Source organism: Ostrinia nubilalis, chromosome 21, assembly GCF_963855985.1.
Source record: "Ostrinia nubilalis chromosome 21, ilOstNubi1.1, whole genome shotgun sequence".
In the NCBI taxonomy this organism is placed as follows: Eukaryota; Metazoa; Arthropoda; class Insecta; order Lepidoptera; family Crambidae; genus Ostrinia; species Ostrinia nubilalis.
In genome coordinates, this window is record NC_087108.1 from 8796293 (window position 1) to 8821740 (window position 25448).

A 25448-nucleotide genomic window follows, 5' to 3' on the forward strand; every position below is an offset into this window, starting at 1 on the left:
GACAAGGTTATAAGATTTTTTGTTTACATCAGTCTACCAGGTAGATTTAAATCCAAGGACATTGTAAAATTGCGTTTAATTTAGGATAAATTATCAGCTCTAGAGCTTGAATGAGTTGTGACGAATATAGTACTAAGGCTGTTACCAACCAGTTTATTGTTTAAGAATATTTTAAATTGAACTTAAATAAAATAATCTGTTATTCATTCAGATCCTACTTTTATTATTTAAACTAAAAATCTTACCAGGAAACATACCTACTATTAGCAATAATTTAGACTGATGTAGTGGCACTCAATATGTGATTCATGTTCCCTACGATAGATGATTCACATAATGTGGTGCAATGAAGTAGAACATTCAAGGGATTGCTATTAAAGATAAGATTGTTCGTTATGTTGTGGCGCATGCTGAAATTTTGATAACCTATTGATAAGCCTTACAGAGACGAGCATCCAAAGATAATAAAATAATCATTATGAAAAAAAAAAGTATTTGAAGATGCCTTACTTTATTTTCTAAACTCTGCATTTATCTGTATGGAAAATATTCAAGTAAGACATTTTCAAAGAATCCTATAGACATTTTTAAAGAATCTAATTATCTTATCTCAATCTAAACTCATATGGTGCAGGAAATAAAAGAAAAACATTTTACTTAATAAAAACTTAGTGTAAGTAGGTACCAAACATATTCATTATAATTTTTCTTCATAACTTTCAATAAAGGTCCACAGAAATAAAATTCTGTTTTAAAATTAATTTAATTTGTAAGGTCTGCCATAAAGATTTCTCTCCTACTCAACTTTTTAGTCAAAAAATTAACGAAAGTAGGGATTATCTATTCAGTATGTTACTTTCAGTTTGTAATAATATCATTCTAGCAATTTTGAACGCTGAATGAAAATTTCATATTTATTTTAAGTCGGTCCATATTCAAGATATCCAAATATTCATTTTCTTTTTTTTGTCTTGTGTTAACTTGAAACCAATTTGAAATTGAAATTTTACTTATTATTATTATTTATATTTTTAAATAATAAAAAAAACAACAGTTTTAGGGGGCGTCCATAAATTACGTGAGGCTTTTAGGGGGGGGAGGGGGTCAAAAAAAACCTCACCAAATCTCACGTGGGGGAGAGGGGGGGTCTCGGAAAATATCACGTATTTTTTTCCACAAGAAATAGAGAAATAGAGTTTGCCAGAAAACTGGGTTAAATCTTAAGTAAAAAAATTGGCCAAGTGCGTGTCGTGCCACGCGCAGTGTAGGGTTCCTTAGTTGTCCGTCGTTATCACAATATATTTCAGAAGTAAACAATTACTTCATCTAAAGTCACTTTTAATATTTTTTTCTAAGGAATTTTTATTAGGTATGAAATTTTATAATACACTAGCTTTCCGCCCGCGGCTTCGCCCGCGTGGAATTTTGTCTGTCACAGAAAAACTTTATCGCGCGCGTCCCTGTTTCAAAAACCGGGATAAAAACTATCCTATGTTCTTTCCCGGGACTCAAACTATCTCTATGCCAAATTTCATCAAAATCGGTTGCGAGGTTTAAGCGGGAAAGCGTAACAGACAGACAGACAGACAGACAGACAGACAGACAGACAGAGTTACTTTCGCAAAGTAAAAAAATTGGCCAAGTGCGTGTCGTGCCACGCGCAGTGTAGGGTTCCTTAGTTGTCCGTCGTTATCACAATATATTTCAGAAGTAAACAATTACTTCATCTAAAGTCACTTTTAATATTTTTTTCTAAGGAATTTTTATTAGGTATGAAATTTTATAATACATGAGTAAAACGACTATTACTCTTGAACTAACTAATCTATCTTAACCGCTATAGTTTTCCTTGAAAGTTCATAAAAAGCACTATAATCTTGAATTTTTCCAGATTTATCAAGCCAACAGTTTAGTTTTTAGCGAGGGGGAACGCCCTACTCGGACAAAAATTGGCACTTTAAACTTTAACATTTTGCAAACGGATCCCTAAATCGAAAAATGGTCTTAGAAACCCCAAAGCCATTTTAAAAGACCTATCCAACGATACCCACACGATGGGGTAGAAGACGAAAAAAAAATCATCCCCACTTTACATGTAGGGGAGCTACCCTAAAAAATTTTTTTTTTCAAAATTTTATTCTACCGTTTTGTCGGCGTGATTATTATACATAACCTCTACAAAATTACAGCTCCCTAGTGCCAATAGTTTCCAAGCAAAACCTCGGACAGACAGACAGCCAGACATATCGAAACCTTGTCAGGACTAAAAAATGATATTTGTATGATGATAATGTCATTTTATGCTTCCGTCTGCATGTGTGAATACTAAAATGCAGAAAATGACGAAATTAAGAAAATTATAAAACAAGTTCTTTTTTTATCAAAATCGATTTTGCTAGATTATTAGTGATTTTGTAGAAAGGAACAATTAGACTAGGTACTTCTGTAAAAAAACAATGTGACCCTAGTACTAACCGCTGTCACTACACGTGTTTTTCTGGATCTATTCGTAATCAGTGGGCTTAGTGCGACTTTACACAATCGGCATCCGCTAGCGACTGCGTAAAAAATGACATACATTAAATGTATGATGATTATTATTAGTACAGCGTCCCTAGCAGATACTTTCAAGAACTAAAATCTTTAACTTTATAGATCTTTTTGATGCACTCGTTAGCGACTACGTTAAAGCACACAAAAAAAATGATTCTCAGTTATACCTATTACTCCAAAACTATAAAATTTCGGATTTTTTTTAATATCACGTGAGATTTGGGGGTGGGGGAGGGGGTCAGGCAAAATCTCACCAAATCTCACCAAGGGGGGCGGGGGGGTTGAAAAATAGCCAAAATTGTCTCACGTAATTTATGGACGCCCCCTAATATGTGCTTATTTATCTGTCAATAATGTATAATGAATATTTGCAATTTTTTATTTCAATGACGTCATGGTGTATCAATACTAATATCTCGTCGCTCAGTCGTCCCATTCCCGTCGGAATGAGGTCAACTGGCGGATCAAATGTGATTAGACTAATTTAAAAATAGGTGCGGCCATATTGCTTTTGTTTTTGCCACTTAGTAAATTGCACTTAATTGCCGCCAGTCGTGGACTAGACCGTATTTTCTCAGTAAATTATTAAGTTCCCATCCATTGTTCCCATCTATGAAAACAACATTATATTTATTCATTATTAAAGTTACAAACTATTGCCTGAGGCTTCCCTGTGCGGCGTATACGCACTCCCGTAAAATCTTTATCATATTTTTATTTCACTTCAAACTCCGAAAACAAACTAGTTCTATAAAGTTTAATATAAATGAATAACGCATCCTCTATCCTCTATTTCCCTTTTTCTTTGCAATGAGGGTTTTCGCGTATGAAAGATCCGCCAGATGGCAATACGTAGACGCGAGGTCCAAATGCTGCATGATTGGTTATTTTTGACATGACACCAATCCACCAATCATGCAGCAGACAAACCCCACATCCACGTCCCGGCATCTAGCGGATCTTTCATACACGAAAACCCTCATTAAGTCTTGTCCTTTTCTTTCGTGTATGATTTTTTTAAGACATGGCGATATCTCGCTATTCAGTTAGTGTGTGATCTAATCATTTATAATTTACCTTTTATCGAACTTATTTTATCAGTTCCTAAGCTATTAGCTCAGATAGTTTAAACACTATTTATTTTGTTTGATAGAGATAGGTAACTAGGTAGTATTATAATCACCTGTTTATCGAGTGTCAATGAAATACATAGCTACATAGTGATTTGCTTATCGATTTTCAAGATAGTATTTCATACATTCCGATTCCGATGTAAATATTTCTTTACGTTGCGTTGAAACGTTGAAAGGCGTCATCTTATCTTATCGCAAGAAATGTCTATTTTGAGCCTTACTTACACAAAAGTGGCAATACAACTGAAAATGATTCCGCGCTGACAAATTAGGGAATCGCCCTATTAGACAGACAATAAAACATCGGTCAGACTATCCTACGAGTAGGCACCTATAACCGATACCAATTCCATTGCCCTAATATTTTGGAAATTAAAGAAAAACGCTTAATTCTTGTTACTTTATGTGACAGTAATCGACAAATATCCAAACTAAACGTGCATAAACCTAACTGACTGAAGGCTATATGCTAATATTATATTGTTTTAGGAAAATAACCCATTCCATCACTAACATAATCAATATTCATAAACTATCGTATGGAGTAGATACAGACCGTGTCCTAGCTGACGTATAGCGGTGGTTGACTTGTGAAATACAAGTTGTGCCAATGTGCGAAATATTTTACGGGCGCGGCGCTAAAAAACTTTTGGTAGCGGCCTGCGTCCAGCGCCTTCCTGCTACCTTTACGATGTCGTCGGTCCACCCAAGGTAGCAGGAAAGCGCTGGACGCAGGCCGCTACCAACCGGGCAGCATGGAAAGCATTGGGGGAGGCCTATGTTCAGCAGTGGACGTCCTATGGTTGAGATGATGATGATGATGATGAAAAATCTTTTATGAAAGTAGGTAGGTACTATGAAATTCTGAAAAATGCCATTACGGTAAAATAATTGAATTGTAACAAGCGGCGAAATACCTATTTCTAGTCGATATAAATTTTCTAAGCTAATTGGACTCTACAATATGCCACGGAATAAACCTATTTCTATGCTCCTTGTTTGTATTGAAAGGAAACTACGAGCAACCATTATTTATTTAAGAACTACACGTAGTTAATACAATAAAACTATACAAGTTACATACCGTTGTGAACTATAATGATCGTTGCTTTTGTTACAATGACTATGGAGGCCACAGATTGACTGACTCCACGTAGAGACCACAGAACATCAGACTATACATTTTTGTTGCAAAATTAACCCTAATACAACTGTATAAGATGCCACTGTGTTAAGCTTGATGTTCTCGTCTGAACATGCAGATTAATAACATTATTAATACTTACTTCGTTTTTTCAGGTATGATGGTCCACCAAGGATGTGAATTTATCATCATTGTGTAGGTAATGTAACATACAAATTTTGAAATTAGAGCCTGTGTTACGTCAAATTCACAAAACTCTTAGGCCTGGTTTCCTCCAAAACAGAGGAGAGTCAGGCGGACTAATTTCTCTATAGAATTTGAAAGGAGCGGAGCTGTGCGGAGCGGAGACGAGAAGTGGAAATAATGAAATCTGAGGTGGAATTGTGTAAAGCAATCGTAATCATTTGACAGTTCATAACGTACGATAAAGTCAGTTAAACAAAGCGTTTGACAGAATAATCGTACGTTATGAACTGTCAAATGATAACGATTGCTTTACACAATTCCACCTCTGATTGGTTATTCAAAACACTTCTCCGCTCCGCTGGGCGCCCGAAACCGGGCCTTATAATTACTAATTAAAAATCTTTTTTTTTTGTTCATTTAATTTATGTTATTATATTACAGTAGATTTATGTTTCAACTGTTTTTTACATGTTTGTTTTCACCCACAGCTCCTGATCCCACCCAAGATCCTGTTGTCACCAATCCCTCAACTCCCCGAATTAAACCTTGTGATAAAAACATTGTTAGTTCTTTTTCTTTACGTCATCTACTTGTATAGTATACATATGGGCCGATTTTTCAATCAAATGTGAAATAAAACCGTTTAATGATCTTTACTGAAAATAAAATTTTAACCCTGTGCTGGTTGCTGAGTGCTGAATACTAAGGTTCAAAAATTACAATCATTTTCTCTTGGTTCTGGTTAAAGTGTTACTAGTACTCATAATTATACTATAGTGTTACCGCAAAACCTGTAATAAATTGGTTTAACTTAATGTACAGATTAAGTAACCGAACTTGGCTTGACACGCGATTGAAAAATCGGCCCTACCTAACTTACCTGAGTAAAAACAAACCATTTAACGTAATGTATTGTAATCAAAATAAAGTCTCACTGTATTTTCATCATCAGCATATTTTTTTTAGTACACAAATCGTTAGCCACAGTAGTCTCCTCACCACGTCACATAGCAAATTAGTTCTATTTTGATAACTTCTATAAAGTAAATAACACTTGGTGACTAAATAGGTATAATGTATGGTAATGCGTTATCGCTTAGTTATTTATAATGTAGTGTGTTAAAACCACAATTCTTTGCTCAAGTCTTGTTAGTTTTTGTAAGAAAAGGTTGTTCTAACTATCATGCGTTAATAAACCATTCAATATGAACAAATAATCTAATATTACGACACCCAAATGTTATTTTAAAATACATTCACATATTAAGGTTTACCCACCTAAAACTAAGGTTTTGTGTTTGTTTTTCTAAACTTGTTTACACTGTTTTTCTAAACCTATAGACAAGCAGATTCATATCTGTTGTACACAAAAATATAATGCAACTGTGACTTCTTTCACAATAGTTCTAGTTGTTTCAGAAACGTTTACGCAAGCACATCATAGCTATAATAAGTCTTGCTTGCCGAAAAAACAAGTAGAGGCCGGTTTTGGACGCATTCCAAAGTGCCTGAATCGACCCTGACTTTCCTTTGATAAATTACTCCATCAAATAGAGTATATTACGTAATCGTAGCAATCAATCATGTCTTTATATGACAGTTGGAAAGTTCGACAAAAGATATAAAGATACTGTTCACTTATCAGTCTAAGGTTTAAATAGTCCCCAAGTACTTTTAATCATATCAGCAGCTTTTTCACCGATCATAACCGCAGGTGCATGGGTATGGGCCGAAATAGTACGCGGTATGACGCTTGAGTCGACCACTCGAAGGTTGTTGACTCCGTGAACTCGCAATTCTGGGTCCACCACAGCGCGAGGATCCCCAACGGCCCCCATACGACAAGTAGCTATCTGGTGATGTAAAGTCGCAGTGAAAGTCCTTACAGCACACTCCCAGTACTCGTCAGAATCAAAAGCCAAACCGCGACATTTAGGGTATTGCGCCCTATGTATCTGAGCACCAAACTTTTGAAACGGTTCCGTCGCAGCCATCGCTTGAAGATGACGTATCGACGCTACGAAAGTAGCTACATCCCTCGCATCAGTCAAGTAGTTGCCATACATTTTAGGGTGACTGAAAGGATTTGTGTCTCTTAGCTCTAAGTGACCCACAGATTTCGGGTGCAGCAGCATGGGGAACGCGCTCCAGGTTTCCGAATTGTCTATGGCTCCCAAAGCTTCATTGAATACTGCTTCGGAAATTCTCATGCCCTTACGAACTGCTCGACTGCCCCCAGGTCCACCGTCCACCACTATAGACCCACCGATACTGATCAACTCAATATCAGGAACGGGTTCGGGATCATCAGAAACAGGTGTTTTGATATAACCTATCCCTTCCACGCCGCCTGGTGACGATAGATCATTGTCGCCGTCTCGCAACCAATCAACCAAATTCTTTATCGACAAAGCTCTATTTTCGTTGAAGCTAACGTTCGTTGTGTTTAGACTGAATATCGCTGCGGGGAAGCAGATGTGGTCGTAAAGTTCACGACCGACTGGTAAATCCCTGAAGACTGATATTCCTAGTGAAGATAAATGATGTCTTGGACCTACTCCTGATAGCATCAGTAGTTGGGGAGATGCAATAGGTCCAGCAGAGAGAATGACTTCCTTGCGTACTCGAGCTGTATACCTAATATTCTTGTTTATAAACTCGACTCCATAGGCGGTGTTTGTCTGCGGATCTATGAGGACTTTAGTCGCCGTTGTTTCAGGCATTATGTGCAGGTTTCGCCTCTTCTTGTGTCTGTGAAGAAACACTTTAGCAGCGCTGTGACGGTGTCCTCTGCTGGTCGTTGTTTGAACGTACCCGAAGCCTAATTCATGCGGCAAGTTGTAATCTACCGTAGGATGTCCAAGAATTCTTCCTGCTTCTAGGAAAGCCTTTATCAATTTTGTCCTGAAAAAAAAACACGCAAAGATTATAGGTTAACTATAGGCATAAAATGTGTGTAACAAACACTATTTATGAGGTTTTTAAAAAATAAATACCTTTTTGGTACGAATTCCACCGGCATGACTCCGTCCTTGTTTCTGTACGGGTTATTCTCCAAGCCGTCTAAACTGGCCTTTTCCGATTTCTTGTAATACTCCAAAACTTCGTTGTAGGACCTGAAATGTAAATTAAATATTGATTATGACTCTTGGTATTCAGCATTATCTATCTTATACAAAATGTTAGTAATTATTGTTGTTGTATATTATTTCATTTGAAATGATCTAAGAAGATTGAGTATAATGAATATTAATTAATTTACATCTTGCCAGAGATGGTCCAAGACGGGTAGTAATTTATCTAAGTATGCCAAATTAATGGGTTTGTTGGATAGTCAAGTATTCTTGAAATGTAATGTTTTTATCATTCCTATCAGTTTTACCGACCTTGTGCCGTACTGGATTTAATACATCTTGTCATCGTATGATGAGTTGACCATGAACATGACCTTTTTGGTATGAATTTTATTTGAAGCGTCGTGAGCTGAATGACGATGCATTCATTGTTTGGAATCAATAAGCCAGTAAACATTCTTGCATTGTGAATTAGATTTTATCGAGTACAAAACTCTATCCACTTGTGTGTTTGGTTGGAGTTACGCCAAAACGTTTTCATTTGTTATTTAGATGTACGTTATTTTCTCATCATCTGTTCATACAACTATTCGTAGATTTAATGAATTTTTAGACGTTTTAAAATTTTAATGCTATTTTCGCGAACGTAGCCCCGTGAGCAACAGCTACACCAGGGCGGTCGACAGTAACTGCTGGCGATTACTGCTTCCCCGTTAGTTAAGTAGGTACACTGGTTTAAGCGGCCCTTAATCTGTAGTTTCTTCCAACTGCGATCCGGTCCGTATGAAGTTGACCCCACTGTCTTACGGCAGTTCAGACATAGAGAGCTGACTGTGCCTCCTCTAAGGCGCGGTTGAAATCAAAGTGGTGAGGAGAGCAGATTTATTTATTTATTTTATTGGGCTATCAACATGAGATACAGTATTAAACACAATTAAAAAATTAAGCCAAAGGTCTCTAGCCAACTGCTCCCACACAAACGATAACCACAGCATGCATAATATTATAATGTAAGCAACCCACAGATTAAGCACATATGTGTTAGAATAACCGGCCCCGGGTGTAGATCATTTTGTTGAGCACGCTGATGCCCCCTCACTGACTTACGTACGGCCGCCCAGTCACAGCGGGCTGTGGCGCTGTGCCTCCTGTAATAGTGTTGTTCAAGTTGTCCTTCTTACCATCCGTAGTTGCCGTCTGCCGCGATCCGGTCCCAGTCCTGTGGTCTTCCTCTTGTGTAGATCATGTAGTTGATCACGCTTGTGCCCCCCACAGCTTTGCCGCGTGGCCAGAAGCACCGCTCGTTCTCCATACCTGCAATTAGGTATTACGGCAATTTATTCAGTTGCATGATAAAAATGATGACTGAAAGGCTTTTATAAAATTTAAATAATTTTTTACTACATTCTATTAATTTTCTGATATTTGTTTAGTTCACTTCACTAGATGAAATCGTGAACTAGTGTTGTTTTTAAGACCTTCGCAGAAGGTCAAATTAAAAAAGGTATTTATTCTCTATTGGACTCATGAATTGGTTTGACTATAGCACAGAATAAGCTAATAGCTATAGCTACCGATTCGAAACGGTGTTGTCTCTACAAATTCCAATCTAAAAATCTTTATAAAGCACTAGCGGCCGCCCGCGACTTCGTACGCGTGGATCCCGTTTTATCCCCTTTAAATTTTTCGTGAATTTTCTTTGCTATAAACCTCACGGAGCCCGAGACCTTTCCAATGAATGCAAAACCGTGGAAATCGGTTCGTGCGTTCTGGAGTTATAGCGTCAGGGAGGAAAACCCGACTTATTTTTATATAGTAGATAGGTAAAATAGTGACATGTTCAATGGTATCACTACGTTTCGCTCAAGGAGCTAAGAGGTGGGAATCGAACCCACGACCTTTTGCATGCCGTGCGACTGCTCTCACCATCTGAGCTACTTAGACATTGAAAACCCGTCGAAAAGACAATGCCGGAAATTGGCGTCTTTTTTTTTTCGCGCGGCCATCGACCAAACCTTGTTTTTTGATTACAAAATAGTGTAATAAACCAAACTTACTATGACATGTATACCCCTAAACTCAGTCTGAACTGAGTTACGAGCATTAGAAGTTTGATGATTTTACATACTAGATTTTCTTTTTGCCCGCAAGTTTTGTAAGAAATTGCAACAAAATAGTGACATTGTATGTGAAAACAAACAATACCATCCATTAAAGGCTCCAGACATCAGTATGCAGCAGAATCAGCGCAATAAAAAAATAGCGCAAAATTTTGTTGCAATTTCTTACAAAACTTGCGCGGAAAAAGCAAATCTAGTATGAAAATCATCAAACTTCTAATGCTCGTAACTCAGTTCAGACTGAGTTTAGAGGTATATATGCCATAGTAAGTTTGGTTTATTACACTATTTTGTAATCAAAAAACAAAGTTTGGTCGATGGCCGCGCGAAAAAAAAAAGACGCCACCTTCCATACAAAATCTGGCATTGCCATTTTCGAGTTATTTAAAAATTTTGATGTTTACCCATGCAAACTCCAGGTTGCGGCTCCATATAGTACTGCCAGGTGTAGTCCGTGGCCTGGAAGTAGGGAGCCATGGCTGGTATATCGGTCAGCAGCATCTCAGGTTTGCCGGCTTCGATCAGCAGCACCGTCACTTTCTTGTTTTCGGTCAGCCGGCTAGCGAGCGCGCTGCCAGCCGAACCGGCGCCTACGATTATGAAGTCGTACTCGGGCAACGGCGAGGTTAGGCCTGAAATTGTTTATGGATATTATGTATTTTTGTTTTCACCCCTTGACAGGGATGTTATTCTAAATCTTATTTTCTGTACGTGCAATCTTCAATTTATTAAACCCGTTAGAATTCCGAAGAGATCTCTCTCACTCCTTGATCAACAAGGAAAGTTTGTAAGTTTATTTTGCTGTTTCTGTGCCTTATTAAAACGAATTGAAGAGAATGAAAATAAAACCAAATAGGTATGTAACTCCTCCAAACCTTGAAAATCAACTTACTCTATTAAAATTTTTAAATTATAATTTTAACTTATTTTATTTTGAGGCCTTTTATTTTTTGCTTACTCAAAATAAATCTTGTAGTAAATACTGCAAAGGGAAAACGTGTTCTCACATAATTGTTTTATTGTGCAACTTGCAATGTGAAAAAACTTGAACTTGAAGTTGGTACAGCAATAAAACAGCCAGATGACCGGACTTCAAACCGGTCAGCCTGCGAAATTGTGAGGCCCTTTGACACATTACTATCAATTTTGGATTCCGATGTAGGTATTCTAATTGGGAATATATCGAGTATACCGTTGTTCATGGCCCGTATGACAGCTACCTATCTTTTTTTTTTCGGATAACGGATCACGGATTTGGCGTAGAGTGCCTTGACCTCACCTCTAAACTTTAGATGATAATATTTAATTTGTAAATTATTTTGAAAAATTACTTCTATGTAACAGACGCAGGCACATAATATTAAGTCTAGCGATCTGAGTAATTTCCTTTTGCCTTATTTAATATTGTAAGTATTTGGTTCTGAGCTGTCCTTGGCTACAATTTTTCTGATTGATTCACGTACCTTTAGGTACTAGACTTATTTTTCGTGTTATAAAGAAAAGGACAAGTGTCGATCGTTGAGGTTAAGGTCAAGTTAAATAAATACGGCACGTGCAAGCTTTAATTTAAAAACTTGATCTACTGAAAGCGATTTCTTCCAAACAACCTACAGGTTTAAGATAGTTTGTTAAAATACCAAAAAAAAATAATTTTTTAATTAATTCAAAATGAAAAGCGAAAGAAAAGTGTTCTATATTTTAATTGGGGTAGATAATTTTAATTAATGTTTCCAATATGTATAATATTCTATGTCTTCACTTACCATTGGGTAACGGATATGAGTCCCGTATGAAGTTGAAGAAGTCCCCGTTTCCTTTGTAAGCGAAGTGGTTTCCACTCGACTTCAGTACCAAATCTAGCATGGGATGGTACGACCACAACAGTCTACCACCCCTGCCTTCGCTACCTCCTGCATATCCCAATATTTCTTCATAGCTATCTTCATCACTCACTTCCTCGTCACATGTCAAATTCCCAATTAAAAGAAACAAAAGAATGTGAACCGTTCTTAACATGATAAAATAATTCTTAATACGAACACTTTAATAATTATTTTGATTGGCAGCGGTTCTTCCGCTTTATGCTATGGCCTACAACTGTATGAGTCAGGATCATGCCAGTGCCCTGAACTCGGAACAAGTTCAAAAATCCACGGGTGGAGGGGACATTTTGTGTTTCTACCGGTCTGGCTGTAATTTCAACATTTTAATTTGAATTGTTAATAAAGCACATCTTACATTGTGATTTTCATAATCTTGTTTGCGTCATTAAACGTAAGTATTATGAATATAAGAGCCTAAGTTTGATCTCTGCATTTAAATTAAAATATATTATTAATATTAATATATCAAAGCACGTAAAGTAATTCTTATTTTTGAAAAGTAAACGCTAGTGAATTTTCACACCAATGAAAAATAGGTACAATAAGGACTTAGTAGGGATTAATTATTTTAACACATTTACTTACAAATACCTATATTTAACTAACCTTACCAAAGATATAACAAAATAACAACTCTAATAAGTATTTACAAAAACTTTGACATAAACTATTTGTACAAAATCCCATACTGGATTATTTACTTACTAAAACTTTACATTAAACCTTACCAGAAATAAAACAAAATAACAACAAACTAAATTATTATTTTGTAAAGCTAGTCCCATGTCCCTTTAATCATGTCTGCCGCTTTTTCGCCGATCATGATTGCAGGCGCGTTTGTATGCAGCGACAATGTGCGCGGGAGCACGCTGGAATCCACCACGCGAAGCCGGCTAACCCCATACACTCGTAGTTCAGGGTCCACGACCGCTAAAGGATCGGTTTTCGGCCCCATACGACATGTACTAATCTGATGGTGTAAAGTCGCTGTCAAAGTCCGTAAAGCGCATTCCCAATACTCATCTGTATCGAACACTAGCCCCGGGCAAGTCGTGTAGTTCGCTGGGTATATACGAGCCCCCAATTTCTGGAACGGCTCAGTCTCAGTCAAGGCCTGGATAAACCGAATTGATGCTATGAACGTCGCTACATCGCTTGGATCCGTCAAATAGTTTCCGTACATCCGAGGATGACTAAACGGGTTGTTATCTTTCAACTCCAAATATCCCACCGACTTCGGATGCAGTAACATAGGAAAAGCAGTCCATGTATCGGTAGCGTCGACAGGACCAAATGTCGCATCGAATAAATCCTCCCTTATGAACATACCTCTTCTTACAGCTTTACTGCCTCCAGAACCACCATCTGATACTATGGAACCCCCTATGCTTATCAATTCTATGTCTGGGATTGGGTCAGGATCGTCTGATACAGGAGTTTTTATATACCCGATGCCTTCAGCTGCGCCAGTTGTAGTGACTGGACCGTCTCCATATTGAATCCATTGAATAACGTTGCTGAAAGTGGTCTCACGCGTTTCGATAAGACTTACATTCGTGACGTTGAGGGTAAACACTATACCAGGGAATGTTATGTGATCGTAAAGAGTTTGACCAACGGGCAGATCTTGTATTAATGGGATGCCATGACGGCTTAACTGATTTTTTGGCCCGATTCCAGACAACATTAAGAGTTGAGGAGATGCGATGGGTCCAGCTGATAGAATTACTTCTCTTCTCGCTCGAACTTCAAATTGTAAGCGATTTCGTACATATTGTACACCATAGGTAGCTCTGGTCATAGGATTGATTAGAACTTTTGATACAACGGCCATGGGCAAAATGTGGAGGTTAGGTCTTTCTTTGTTTTTGTGTAAGAATGCTTTGGCGGCACTAGTTCTTTTGCCATTGTGTATAGTTGCTTGTAGGTATCCAAAGCCTAACTGTTCAGGGGAGTTGTAGTCTACAGTAGGGTATCCTAGCATTCTTCCGGCTTCCAGAAAAGTGTCAATGAGTGGTGTTCTGAAAATAAAAGAACAAATTAATCCAGTATATATAAAAATAACATTAAGTACCTACATACTACGTGAAGGCTAACACTGTGATAATTTATTTAGGTAACATCTAATGAGTGCGATTATGTATCAATACATTGAAATCTTACCTAAAAGGCACAGTTTCCACGTTAAGTTCTCCAGAAGTCCCATGATACGGAGAATTTGGTATGCCAACCAGATTGGCTCGTTCCGATTTCATGTAATACTGTAGGACGTCACTATACGACCTGAAAAAATATCACCTTTTAGTATGTTCGTTCGTTTCAGCCAAATGACGTCCACTGCTGGACAAAGGTTTTCCAAGGATTTCCTCCTCGATCATCGGTCCACCTAGTGAGGGGCCTGCCCACGCTACGGCCCGTGGTCGCTAGAGAACTTTTTTACCCCATCGGCCATCAGCTCTACGAACTATGTTATGTGGCCCACTGCCACTTTATTTCAGGAATTCTGCGGGCGATGTCGGTCACTTTGGTTTTCCTGCGTTTAAGTATTTTACGTTTTGGTTATCATGAAAAAAAAAAAAACTTTAAGCCTTTAAACTCGTGGTGGCAGAATTGACGCCTTCATACATTTTGAACTTTATTGAGATAAGATAAGGTTGAATGATGAATTTATTACCATCCGTAGTTGCCAGCCGCCTCGATGCGGTCCCACTCCTCAGGGCGGCCTCGGGTGTATATCATGTAGTTTATGACACTAGTGCCTCCCACCGCGCGCCCTCGGGGCCAGTAACACCTCTGATTGACCATTCCTGTCGAAGATGCCATAATAATGCATTAAGATGTCATTGTCGCATCAGTGACAGTGTTATTAAATGGCTAATGATCATATCTGCCAAAAAAACATTCAATAAGTCTGTTGTAAATTACAACTTGTAATTGATTACTTTTCCGTCTAATGCTATAGTGCCACAAAAACTCAGCGTGTGAAGTAAAAATAGCAACTCAATAAAAAAATATTAGGTATTGCTCAGTGCCTTTGTCATTTCCGTAATGTTGGAGTTAAAAAAAAGCTTTTCCCATATTTTTCAGAAAAATAACACCCAAAGTAGCTAACTCAACTTTTTGGTCAAGTTTTGGGTATCACGAACTATTTGACGCTGACTGAACCTACTCATAAGTATGTTTTCGAAGACAGACATCCCGTATCGCTAGTATTTTGATCAGAAATTTTTTTACAGTTTTTTTTTGCATTACTAAACTCTACAGTGAAAAAAAGCGTGTTTTTCTACTTACCACGGCATACTCCTTGCTGGGGCTCCATAAAATACGGCCAGCTGTATTCCGTCCTCTGAAAGAAGGGCGCTATGGCTGGTATATCTGTCAGCATGTTCTCTGGTTTGCCAGCTTCCAGCACCAGAACTGTCACGCTCGGGTCCTCAGAGAGACGAGCAGCAAGCACGCTGCCCGCAGACCCTGCCCCGACTATGATGTAATCGTACTCGGTGAACGGTGATTGAAGTCCTGGAAATTTAATGTAGAACACTTGAAGTAAAGAAAATACTTTTTCAATGTAGCATAAAGCAGGTTATATTCTACTATCATCCTACCTGTCTTGTAAGTAGGGATTTTTTAAGGAAACTAGCAAATGTCAAGTAACAGATAAATGTTGAAAAACCTACGTTTCAACAAGAAATTAAGTGATGTTACGTTACGATGTATCAAATTAATTTAATATTATCTATAAATCATAGCATAAGTATAGTAATAATATTTTTTGCATCATCAGAAGATGAGCGAACGGAATGTATGGAACCCTCTGCACGCGTAATTAATTCGCAATCAGCCGGTTATAAAATCTTAATTAAGGTCTCAATCTGATATTTAATGCCCACATGTTGTTGTTTTTTTTCACGAATCAAGACAATCTTGCTAATGTGCGCTTAGATGACACAAATTCCACAATGTAACTTCCCTTGAAAACGTTTCCGGCTCTGCGAACTTATTACACGCTTATCTAGTTAACTTTTATGGTCTGCCGGTCTTTAAAGTGTAGATTACTAGATGTCAAGGCGATAAGCCTTCATATTTGATTCGATGCAATTAACGCGTGGATGCAACAAAATTACTTAATCGAGTTGCGAATTATTTGTGTGATGCAAACTTTATGGAGCATGTGAAAGGTAGTATAAATTAAGAGTTGTGTGATTGATTAACACCCGTATTCACAAAAATTACTATGAGGTCTTACAACTCTTACTTATGCGTGGACGCACAGGGTCCCAAAAACGTATTACGTAGACAATATTGAGTGGCAGAGTGACACACACAAACCAATCACAGTCTATTCAACGCTATGCGGACATAAATTAATATTTCTACCCAAATGTCTAGAGCATGACCATGTCTAGAGAGATAGAGAAATGTCCTTTTCAGAGAGTGCTAGCTTCTAGTTTTAAAACCCGCTATTTACGAATACTTTATCGGCTGTCTATGGAAAAAATGCCTTAGGCCCAGAACAGACGGTGAAACGAAACTGCAACTATCTGAAGATTCTGATGAATGAAACTGAAACTGAAAGTTGCTAACTGGTCGCGTCATGTGTGGTCTCTCAACGGACGCTATGGCAGAAACTTAGATGGAACTCAAAAGTAACTAGCAGTTGCAGTTTCGTTGCAATTGCGTTTCACCGTCTGTTCTGGGCCTTAGTTGTCCATTGAAACTTGAGGTTTCCTGGGTTCTAGGTCTATGTGTAGACAAATTAATTAAATGAAACTGGTTTTATTTTCTTGGTCAAATTTAATTAATGGTAATCTTGTAACCTGAAGGTTGTCAATGGTGTATAATAACTATAATCGAGTTAAGGGACACACCATGTCCTAGGCTGACGGGCACATAGTAAAATTATTATAATTAATTAAACACAATTTTACCTATCAGTGCTGTGCGTAGTGTTGTGCGTGAAATGCTACCTTATTTACGAGTAAATTTTTACGTTGTGCAACTGGTAAAAGTAGTTTAAATTTCTTACACAAAAAGCCGAAAAAGTGCTGTTTATTTGTCTTGGTACAGCATGTCCGACGTAACATATTGACCCTGCAGATCGTCCTTATTTCTACGGTATAAGAGCGGCTTTTGCAATGCAATTGGTACGGTTATTTTGTCAACGTGTGAAATTACTGCTCACTGAAAAAGCTTAGCGAGTTCTTATCGATAACGATCGATATTCTTATCGTCATCATAATAGAGTAATAAATGTTGATAAAGTTAAACGGGATATTTATGTTTATTTTCCTAAATTTCAAGTACAAATGGGAACCTATTACCCACTAAAGTCTGCTTCGTTCCCTTTGACAGATTAACAAATGAGGAGCGTGTTTAAAAAATATGTCATCATCATCATCATCATGTCAGCCATAGGACGTCTACTGCTGAACATAGGCCTCCCCTAATGCTTTCCACGTTGATCGATTGGTAGCGGCCTGCGTCCAGCGTTTCCCTGCTACCTTTACGATGTCGTCGGTCCACCTTGTAGGTGGACGTCCCACGCGAAAAAATATGTAACGCTAAATATTGAATGGTGTCAAATCTACAGAATTAGCACCTTATCAAAATAATAATAATTAATTAACTTACCACTAGGCAATGGGTATCTGTCCCTCAATATGTCAAAAATATCTCCAGGGTTCCGTGGAACGAAGTTGGGTGCCATAGTCTGCATCAGAAGGTCCATAATAGGGCTTTGGGGGAACGATTGGTCATTTTTTTGCCTTCTGCTTTTAGTCCTTTTGTTCCCATTCCCAAAGATGTTCTGTCCATTTAATACTGATGCAAGTAAACTTAAAAATACGTAAATACATAGTGTGCTACGATTCATTGTCACTGATTTTTCTGGAAGAGAAAAAAAATGTTATAATAATAGGTTATTACCGCACCCTACCCAAAAATAAAAACAAATTAGTTTCGGGATATAAGTGACCCATAATATTGTAATCTATACTAATATTATAAAGCTGAAGAGTTTGTTTGTTTGTTTACTTGAACTCGCTAATCTCAGGAACTACCGGTCCGATTTGAAAAAATCTTTCAGTGTTAGATAGCCCATTTATCGAGGAAGGCTATTGGCTATGTACCATCACGCTACGAGTAAGGGGCCATCCATAAAGTACGTCACACGAATTTCATGATTTTTTGACCCCCCCTCCGTCCTTGTCACAGGTGGTCACATTTCTGAGACCCCCCCCTCCCTAGTGTGACGTCACATGTTTTGCAATTTCAAATCGAAAAATTAATAAATTAACAGCAATTATTAGTTTTACATATTTCCATTTAAATTAAGTATTTACTTTTTTTATGAAATCAACATTATATCAAATATTTGAAACAATTGAAATGTGATGTCACAAAACTTTGGACCCCTCCCACCCCTTGTCACACTATGTCACACTTTGTCAACCCCCTCCCCCCCTCTTTACGTGTGACGTACTTTATGGATGACCCCTAATAGGTGCAGAGCAAAAATGATTTTCACGCGTACGAAGTCGCGGGCACTGCTAGTATTAATCATAATAGGTACTTTTATTGGAATGAAATATTCAAATTATTTTTTAATGTTAGTTTCACACGTCTGTTTTAGAACCAAAAAGTTCCACACAAATTACGTGAACTCTAGAAACTTCATTTTAACACTGAAAAGTGTAATATAGTTTATTCAGTTATTGAGATTCTAAATTAATTGAGGAAAGTGACAAGACACTCCTGCGCATAGAAGGCAATTTGTAGCATAACCTTTCCATGAAATAGATTTTTAATTTATGTAAGCTTTTATCGCAAAATATAAGTTTTATGTTATTTGCTTAGCCAAAGGTTAATACTAAGGTTTTAGACTTATTTTATTATTTATTTTATACAACACATCTCCGAGTAGTATTTTCTACTTAGTTGTTGTCTTGTAACATGACATTAAACTGAAATGTCAAAATGATGCATTCCCGCCTAAATTGATTTGAAGTTCACATCATGCCATTTTACTTTTCTAAAACATTTCTATAAGTGCTAATAAAAGTAAAAGAAACATATATTATTTAGACTTTTATTAATATTAATTAATTCTAAAGGTTTTGATGTAAGAGTTAATTGAATTTACGCAAATTTTATGTGATTGAATACTCTAATGTCTGTCTATTTTTGGGTCAGGTGAAGAGATAAATTCAGCGTTAATGTTAATTAAATTATAGTACTTACCCAATCATTAATGGCAGATGCACTCACAGCCCAATGTTTATAAATGACATTAAAACAAAAAACAAAAATCATGACGCCCACGATTCCACAAATAGATTGTTTTCATCACCAATTGTTTGTGTCAAATAACTTGTTTTAATGCCGTTTATTGAATTAAAAAAAATACTAAAAAGTTTCATAAAGGAGGTAACACACAGCTGGGTAGTCGAGAGCTGACTGCATCGCTCCTGCGTCGGCCATGCTCGTAATGCGGTTCTGAGCATTTCATAATAGTTGTTTATTTCCATCGGCATGCGTGCTTTAATTGCAAAGCTTTGTGAAATTTCGGGAGTTTTGTATGTAGTAAACATGCGAAAGTAGTGCAAATTGTTTAAAACGAAGTATGTACTCGATTTTTTGATAAGGTAGATAAAGAACTTATTATAAAGTTATTTCATGTAACCTATACTGAGGGCTCAAAGCTAAGAACAAGGCTCTTATCATCTTATAATTTGAACTCTAACATGCCGATTACTTACTGTCCATTAACAAAAGGTATTTAGGTCCCTATTTTGGAGTATTTGGCCATAGAATCTGCCCATTGAAGTGTAGTAAAAAGACACCATGGAACAGTAGGTCGTTTTTTGAAAATTATCTAAAGAGGTGCGGCTATGGTGCCTATGCGCAATTCCGCTAGGCAAGAAGATAGTCAATTAACCAGTTAGACTGCTCTCTTAGGTAATGGTTTTTCACTGATAAAAGCTGCTCTATGTATGTATGTTAGAGTCACAAAGACTACTTTTATTGAAATCTGCCTGAAAATGGGGGTTGGGGGGGTGAAATGGAATCCAAATCGGAAAAAAAAATTTTTATGCATAACAAGGCAGATATTTGACCACAATCGCACCTGATGTTAAGTGGGATGCAGTCTAGGATGGTACATATCTGCCCTGTAAGTGCCTATTCACTCTTGCCTTGAAACCGCCCGGATTATAGTCTTCGGGAAAGACAAAATATAGCCATATTGCCAATACTCTACTTCTAAGACAATAACTATTTACTTAAGTGTTCAATTATTGTCATCGTGTACTTAGTGATTGTTGGTCGCAAGCTTTTTACTCTAAGAAGGGTCGATGGAATCACGTAATACGTTTCTCAATCCCTGCTCCAGTCCATTTCAAGGCTTGAAGTTTAAAATCCAGGGCAACGAGCAACATGGGTGTGTAATTTCAACAACTTAGTTACTATATCATATAAGCGAAAGTGAACGATATTCAGTTTCGTATCGAGTAACAAGTTTAGGTTCAATATTCGTAAAGGCCTTCGTCACGGTAATATTACTTCGTGTGAATGAATGAATGAGCGATTCATGAATTACACACATATTCATATTCATTTATTCACTGTTCATTTTAGGCTATTAATAAAAGTTTCAAATTAGATGTCCTTCACTCAGTTTAATGATTTGATAATATACTGATGATTTATAAAAAGGTGATTTATTAGTAATTAAAAGTAGACAGCATTATTTTGAAAATTGTAACCCTCGTTTGGACAACGGGGTTTCTACAAATATAGCTTTGCCACAGGTTTAGCTCGACATGAGTAAGATATGTACTAACGATACGATAAGTATTAACTAACTAATGCTTAGGCAGAGATAAATGTAAACTTACACTTTTTACTACATGCCTTTGGAGGCTGTAATATCTTATAGGTAATCTATTTATCTAATTTTCAAACGTTTCAAAATCATTCCGTGAGTTTTTGAAGCCACGAAGTTGATTTCTCTTGATATAGTCGAGGTTGTAGAATGTATTTTCATAACAAATAAGCTGATGTTATGTGGGTCAACTAACTACCTATTTAACATTGCTGTCTATTTTAGTCAAATAATGATATGTCCATTATGCAAGCGTTCTACTTGGCATTGAATTTGGCCTCCTAAACCACCTGTTAGTTTTATTTTTAAAAACCTTTCTCCGTTCAACATAATTAATGCAGCGGATTATACTTATTATGATTTGGAACACATCAGACATGTTACTTTTGCGACTGTATCGATGCAGCACCGCGATTGCGCGACTTCATATTATGTGCTCGGAGTTCGGACGCGGTATATTCGGAATCACTCGTTTTCAGCGACTCTATTCGTATTGATGCAGCTTCGCGATTTCGCGACTTCATGCGTTCAGACGTGGTATTGGAAGCGTTGAGCTTCCGAAAAGCGATTCAATCGTCGCGTTTGGAATGTGTGGACGCTGCATTCAGCTTCTAAAAAGCTGCTGAATCGCCGATTGCCGATGCTAAAAGAATTTTGCCTGCTTCGACCCATAAGTGTTTAACGAACGCAGGATACAGGATGTCACTTATTAATTTCAAAAATAAATATAATAGGTAGCCCATAAGGGGCTCCTAAATATGTAATATTTAATTTCCAAACGTTCATAATCGTTTTTCCTGTTGACAAAAAAATGTAGCTAACCAGCACACTGACTTTAATGACTGAAAATACTATTTTTACGAGTAGATTATGCCAAGTCAAAAAGCTCGCAAAGTGCAACGATACTAACGAACTCCATTGATAAAATCATAGATAAAATGAATAAGTCCTACATAGAGCTATGAAACAACGATAATTGGCGAGATATTTAAAAAATAGAAATTCATATTCTTTTTCTTTATCACTTTTTTGTAGTAGGTTCTACATATTTTGATAGGTACACCTTGATAGATAGATAGATAGATAGATAAAACGTTTATTTGCATAACAGAAACACACATTACAAACAGAAAGTACCAAAAGTAGGACAAAATAGTACCCTCAGGACAATATGACATGGTATGGTAAGACAGAAATAAAAAGAAAAAAAAAAATCATTATGACATACAATATAGGTACACACTTTATACAGAAATGTGTGTCGCAGCAATGCAAAACGGCAATAGCTCAGTAATTGGTTTACTTAAAAGCAAACCACTGATTTTCAGCTATAGCCTAAGGACGAAAGAACGCGCGTAACACGTCAACGTGACGGTTGGGGTGTGGTGAGTTTAAGTACATAAATATAACTAAATAGATTAAGATATTTATGATAAAGAGGAAAGGAGAAAATACACTGATAAAAATAATATAAAAATAAAAATTATGCAAATTATGCCAGGGTTCAACAAAACAACCACGCATGAAACCACTGGACCAGATCAGAAACCACTACCAAGGCGCAATCAGGTTACAGGTTTTTGCGACTCCAATAATGCAGATTTAAGCAGAGTCTTAAATGCATGCTTTGATTTGGCCGCTCTTATTGGAGGTGGTATATTGTTCCAACACTTAGTAGCCTTGCAGCAATCGAATCTGAAATGTTAGTACATGCGTACATCTTAACTATTCTTATTAAGTTCTCACAATTAATAATGTAACGCGCTGTTAAGTATTATGCTGAAATGTTTGTTGCCGAAATTGTTAATAGTTTATTTACATATTTTAATTGTTTGCCCAATATCCACCCACACACCTTGCACCAATGTCATTAACCGACTTCAAAAAAGGAGGAGGTTATATGTTCGACTGTATGTATGTTTTTTTTTTTCTATGTATGTTCACCGATTACTCCGTCAATTGTGGACCGATTTTCAAAATTCTTTTTTTGTTCGATAGGGTACACTTCTGAGGTGGTCCCATTGTCATCAAGTCAGGATCTGATGATGGGATCCTAGGGAAATCGACTGCAACCCTCAAATTTTATAGGCACGTATATCGTTTTTCAAACATTTTCTTAAGTTATTCAAGTATTTGCTCATGGAAATCATCATCTCAAATTCATGAGCTGATGATAGAAAGTAAAACTCCTTAATGCTTAGGAGTTGGAGGATAATTCTTTTAATTTATAGATAAGTATAGTTTCTAAAGTTATTCAAGTGTTTGCATCAGATAGCCATCATCTCATCACGATGAACTGGTCATGGTAGGTACAACTCCTTAACGCTTAGGAGTTGGAGGATAATTCTTTAAATATTATAGGTACAAATAGCCTAAGAAAGAATACAACATTCTTTCATGTTTTTAAGGTGGGCTGACGGTTTAAGGTCTTTTTAGGTTGCCGATATGGTAACCTGTATTTTGTAGGGAATATTATTTTACACTTGACATTAAGAATATACTGCCTACCTTCAGTCGTAACACCAAGGTAATAATTAGTTAACTAATAAAAAAAATAAAACCGACTCCAAAAAACATACACTAAAAAGTAGAAAAATAATCACTAATTACTTATTTATTAGGACGAATTAATATTTATGTATACCATGATTGATATTTTTGGAGTCGGTGCCAAGATTACGAAACGTGTGAAGTTTGCCTGCACCGACTCCAAAAGTATCAATCATGGTATACATAAATATTAATTCGTCCTAATAAATAAGTAATTAGTGATTATTTTTCTACTTTTTAGTGTATGTTTTTTGGAGTCGGTTTTTTTTAATTTATATTTACCGATAGACTCAGAACAGGTCTGGCTAGTACCTAAAGCTGCTAATCGCCAACAGCGGTTTCAAGTTCAAATCCCGCTGGGGTCCTTAGGGAAAAAGTTTGTGTGAAGAGATTGTACATTTACTTATATTTACTCTGTTTTATATTAGATTTGCTTTTTTATAATTAAGACTAGTTTCAGTTCTTCAAGGAATGTTTCAGTGTTTGTATTCATAAACTAAAAAGCAGCATCCAACGCACCCCTTGCACTATAAAGTGAAATCATCATCATCATTTCAGCCATAGGACGTCCGCTGCTAAACATAGGTAGCCCAATGATTTCTGTAATGGAATTTCAATAAAATAACAGCCAAGATTATTTTTGTCACATAATCATTATCATGATTAAATACCTTATTAACGGAGTGATTATTGTGTATAGGTGTACCAGAATCTCATGGCAAATAAAAATATTGGAAAAGTGTGTTTTTCATATGGCAATTGTCTATGGCTTTATTGTCACCTGTCAAAGTAAATCAAGAGATCTGTCAACCGCTGCAGAAATTTTGTAATCTCTTCATGCCTATTTGTTATTTTTGTGAAAAAGTCGAAAAAGCTCAAGCAAATCATATTGTTTTCAATGTGTATTGTAAAATAAGGCATAATTCAAAGTCAACCTTTGATTTTAAAGCGCGTCGTTGAGTTGACAGTAAGTTGGAGTGAAATGTTTTGATACATTTAGTTAATTACCTAACTGTGTCAGAAAGAGGGTTATATTTATTTTTATATTATTCTTACCTAATAGCTGCTTTATCGGGGTTATCAGGTGTATTTCATACATTGGTGCAGAGGAATAGTGAAAAAGTTATGACCATGTAAAGAAAATTTAATTTAAAAATTCATCAAGCAAGTTTGAGTAATTGCAATGCTGAAAGAGCGATTTATATTATACAAGGTGGAATTTTGTAATGGCACCTGGAGGGAAAGTTCTCTTAATATTGTAGATAGAAATTTTTTCTCAATGAAAACATTCCTTTATTTTTTAAAAGAAATAGAACTGCTTTCAAATATTTCAAAAAATTTGCTTGCCACACCCGGGAATCGAACCAACTAAAGTCTGTTAAAAATTACATCCTGTATAAATACCTCTTTAACTTGATCATCTATTGAAGAAGAATCAAGAATTGCAAGTGGAGTTCCTAGAAAACGTCTAGTTCTGAATGAAGTGATAAGTTATAAGTATGATACATAATAAAATTATTTACAGTAATTACGGTTTACTTATTTTTCAAGACATGTTTCTATGTTAAAAACCCGATGTATAACAACATTCTTCATACACAACCTAAAATGTATAGGTAGTACTTCATGTTCATTAATATTAAAGTCATAAATAAAAAATTAAACAGTATCAAGATCGTTTAATCCAATTTCCCCAGTATTGCACTCAACAAAGTTTATTTTCCCTATTTGCCATGAGATTCTGGTACACCTATAGATACGAAAGCAATGTGCGTTTTATCGAATTCTTTATTACTTACGGCCGAATACTGAAACACTACTCAAATCTGTCACTCAGCTGACGGGCTCCTAAATTTAAGTATCCTTCAATTTTAAATGGTATTCTCAAACGCTACTCAACGGATTTGAAACCGTGATCAGCTAA

General features: G+C 36.6%; 4 protein-coding genes across 6 annotated transcripts in view; 2 read left to right on the forward strand and 2 right to left on the reverse strand.

Annotated features, from left to right (window-relative positions):
- The window catches only part of LOC135082466 (LIM/homeobox protein Lhx5), a 369539-nt gene that overhangs the window by 310445 nt on the left and 33646 nt on the right, over positions 1 to 25448 (forward strand). The window lies entirely within an intron of this gene.
- The window catches only part of LOC135082302 (flotillin-2), a 268349-nt gene that overhangs the window by 374 nt on the left and 242527 nt on the right, over positions 1 to 25448 (forward strand). The gene's annotated exons all lie outside the window — the stretch shown is intronic.
- LOC135082295 (glucose dehydrogenase [FAD, quinone]-like) lies at positions 5097 to 12318 on the reverse strand. Of its 2 annotated transcripts, none has more exons than XM_063977077.1 (5): positions 11974 to 12318; positions 10615 to 10800; positions 9272 to 9404; positions 8013 to 8132; positions 5097 to 7920 (listed from the first exon to the last, which is right to left on the reverse strand). In XM_063977077.1, the coding sequence occupies exons 1-5, from the start codon at positions 12224 to 12226 to the stop codon at positions 6663 to 6665; spliced, it is 1950 nt and encodes a 649-aa protein (XP_063833147.1). In that variant the 5' UTR covers positions 12227 to 12318; the 3' UTR covers positions 5097 to 6662. The 2 variants fall into 2 exon arrangements, with proteins under 2 accessions (XP_063833147.1, XP_063833146.1); XM_063977076.1 differs by having other exon boundaries at positions 10615 to 10842.
- On the reverse strand, positions 12749 to 19539 carry LOC135082296 (glucose dehydrogenase [FAD, quinone]-like). The gene is made up of 6 exons (XM_063977078.1): positions 19333 to 19539; positions 17725 to 17979; positions 15385 to 15612; positions 14768 to 14900; positions 14257 to 14376; positions 12749 to 14114 (listed from the first exon to the last, which is right to left on the reverse strand). Exons 2-6 carry the CDS (start codon positions 17963 to 17965, stop codon positions 12869 to 12871), a joined length of 1968 nt encoding a protein of 655 aa, XP_063833148.1. The 5' UTR covers positions 17966 to 17979; positions 19333 to 19539; the 3' UTR covers positions 12749 to 12868.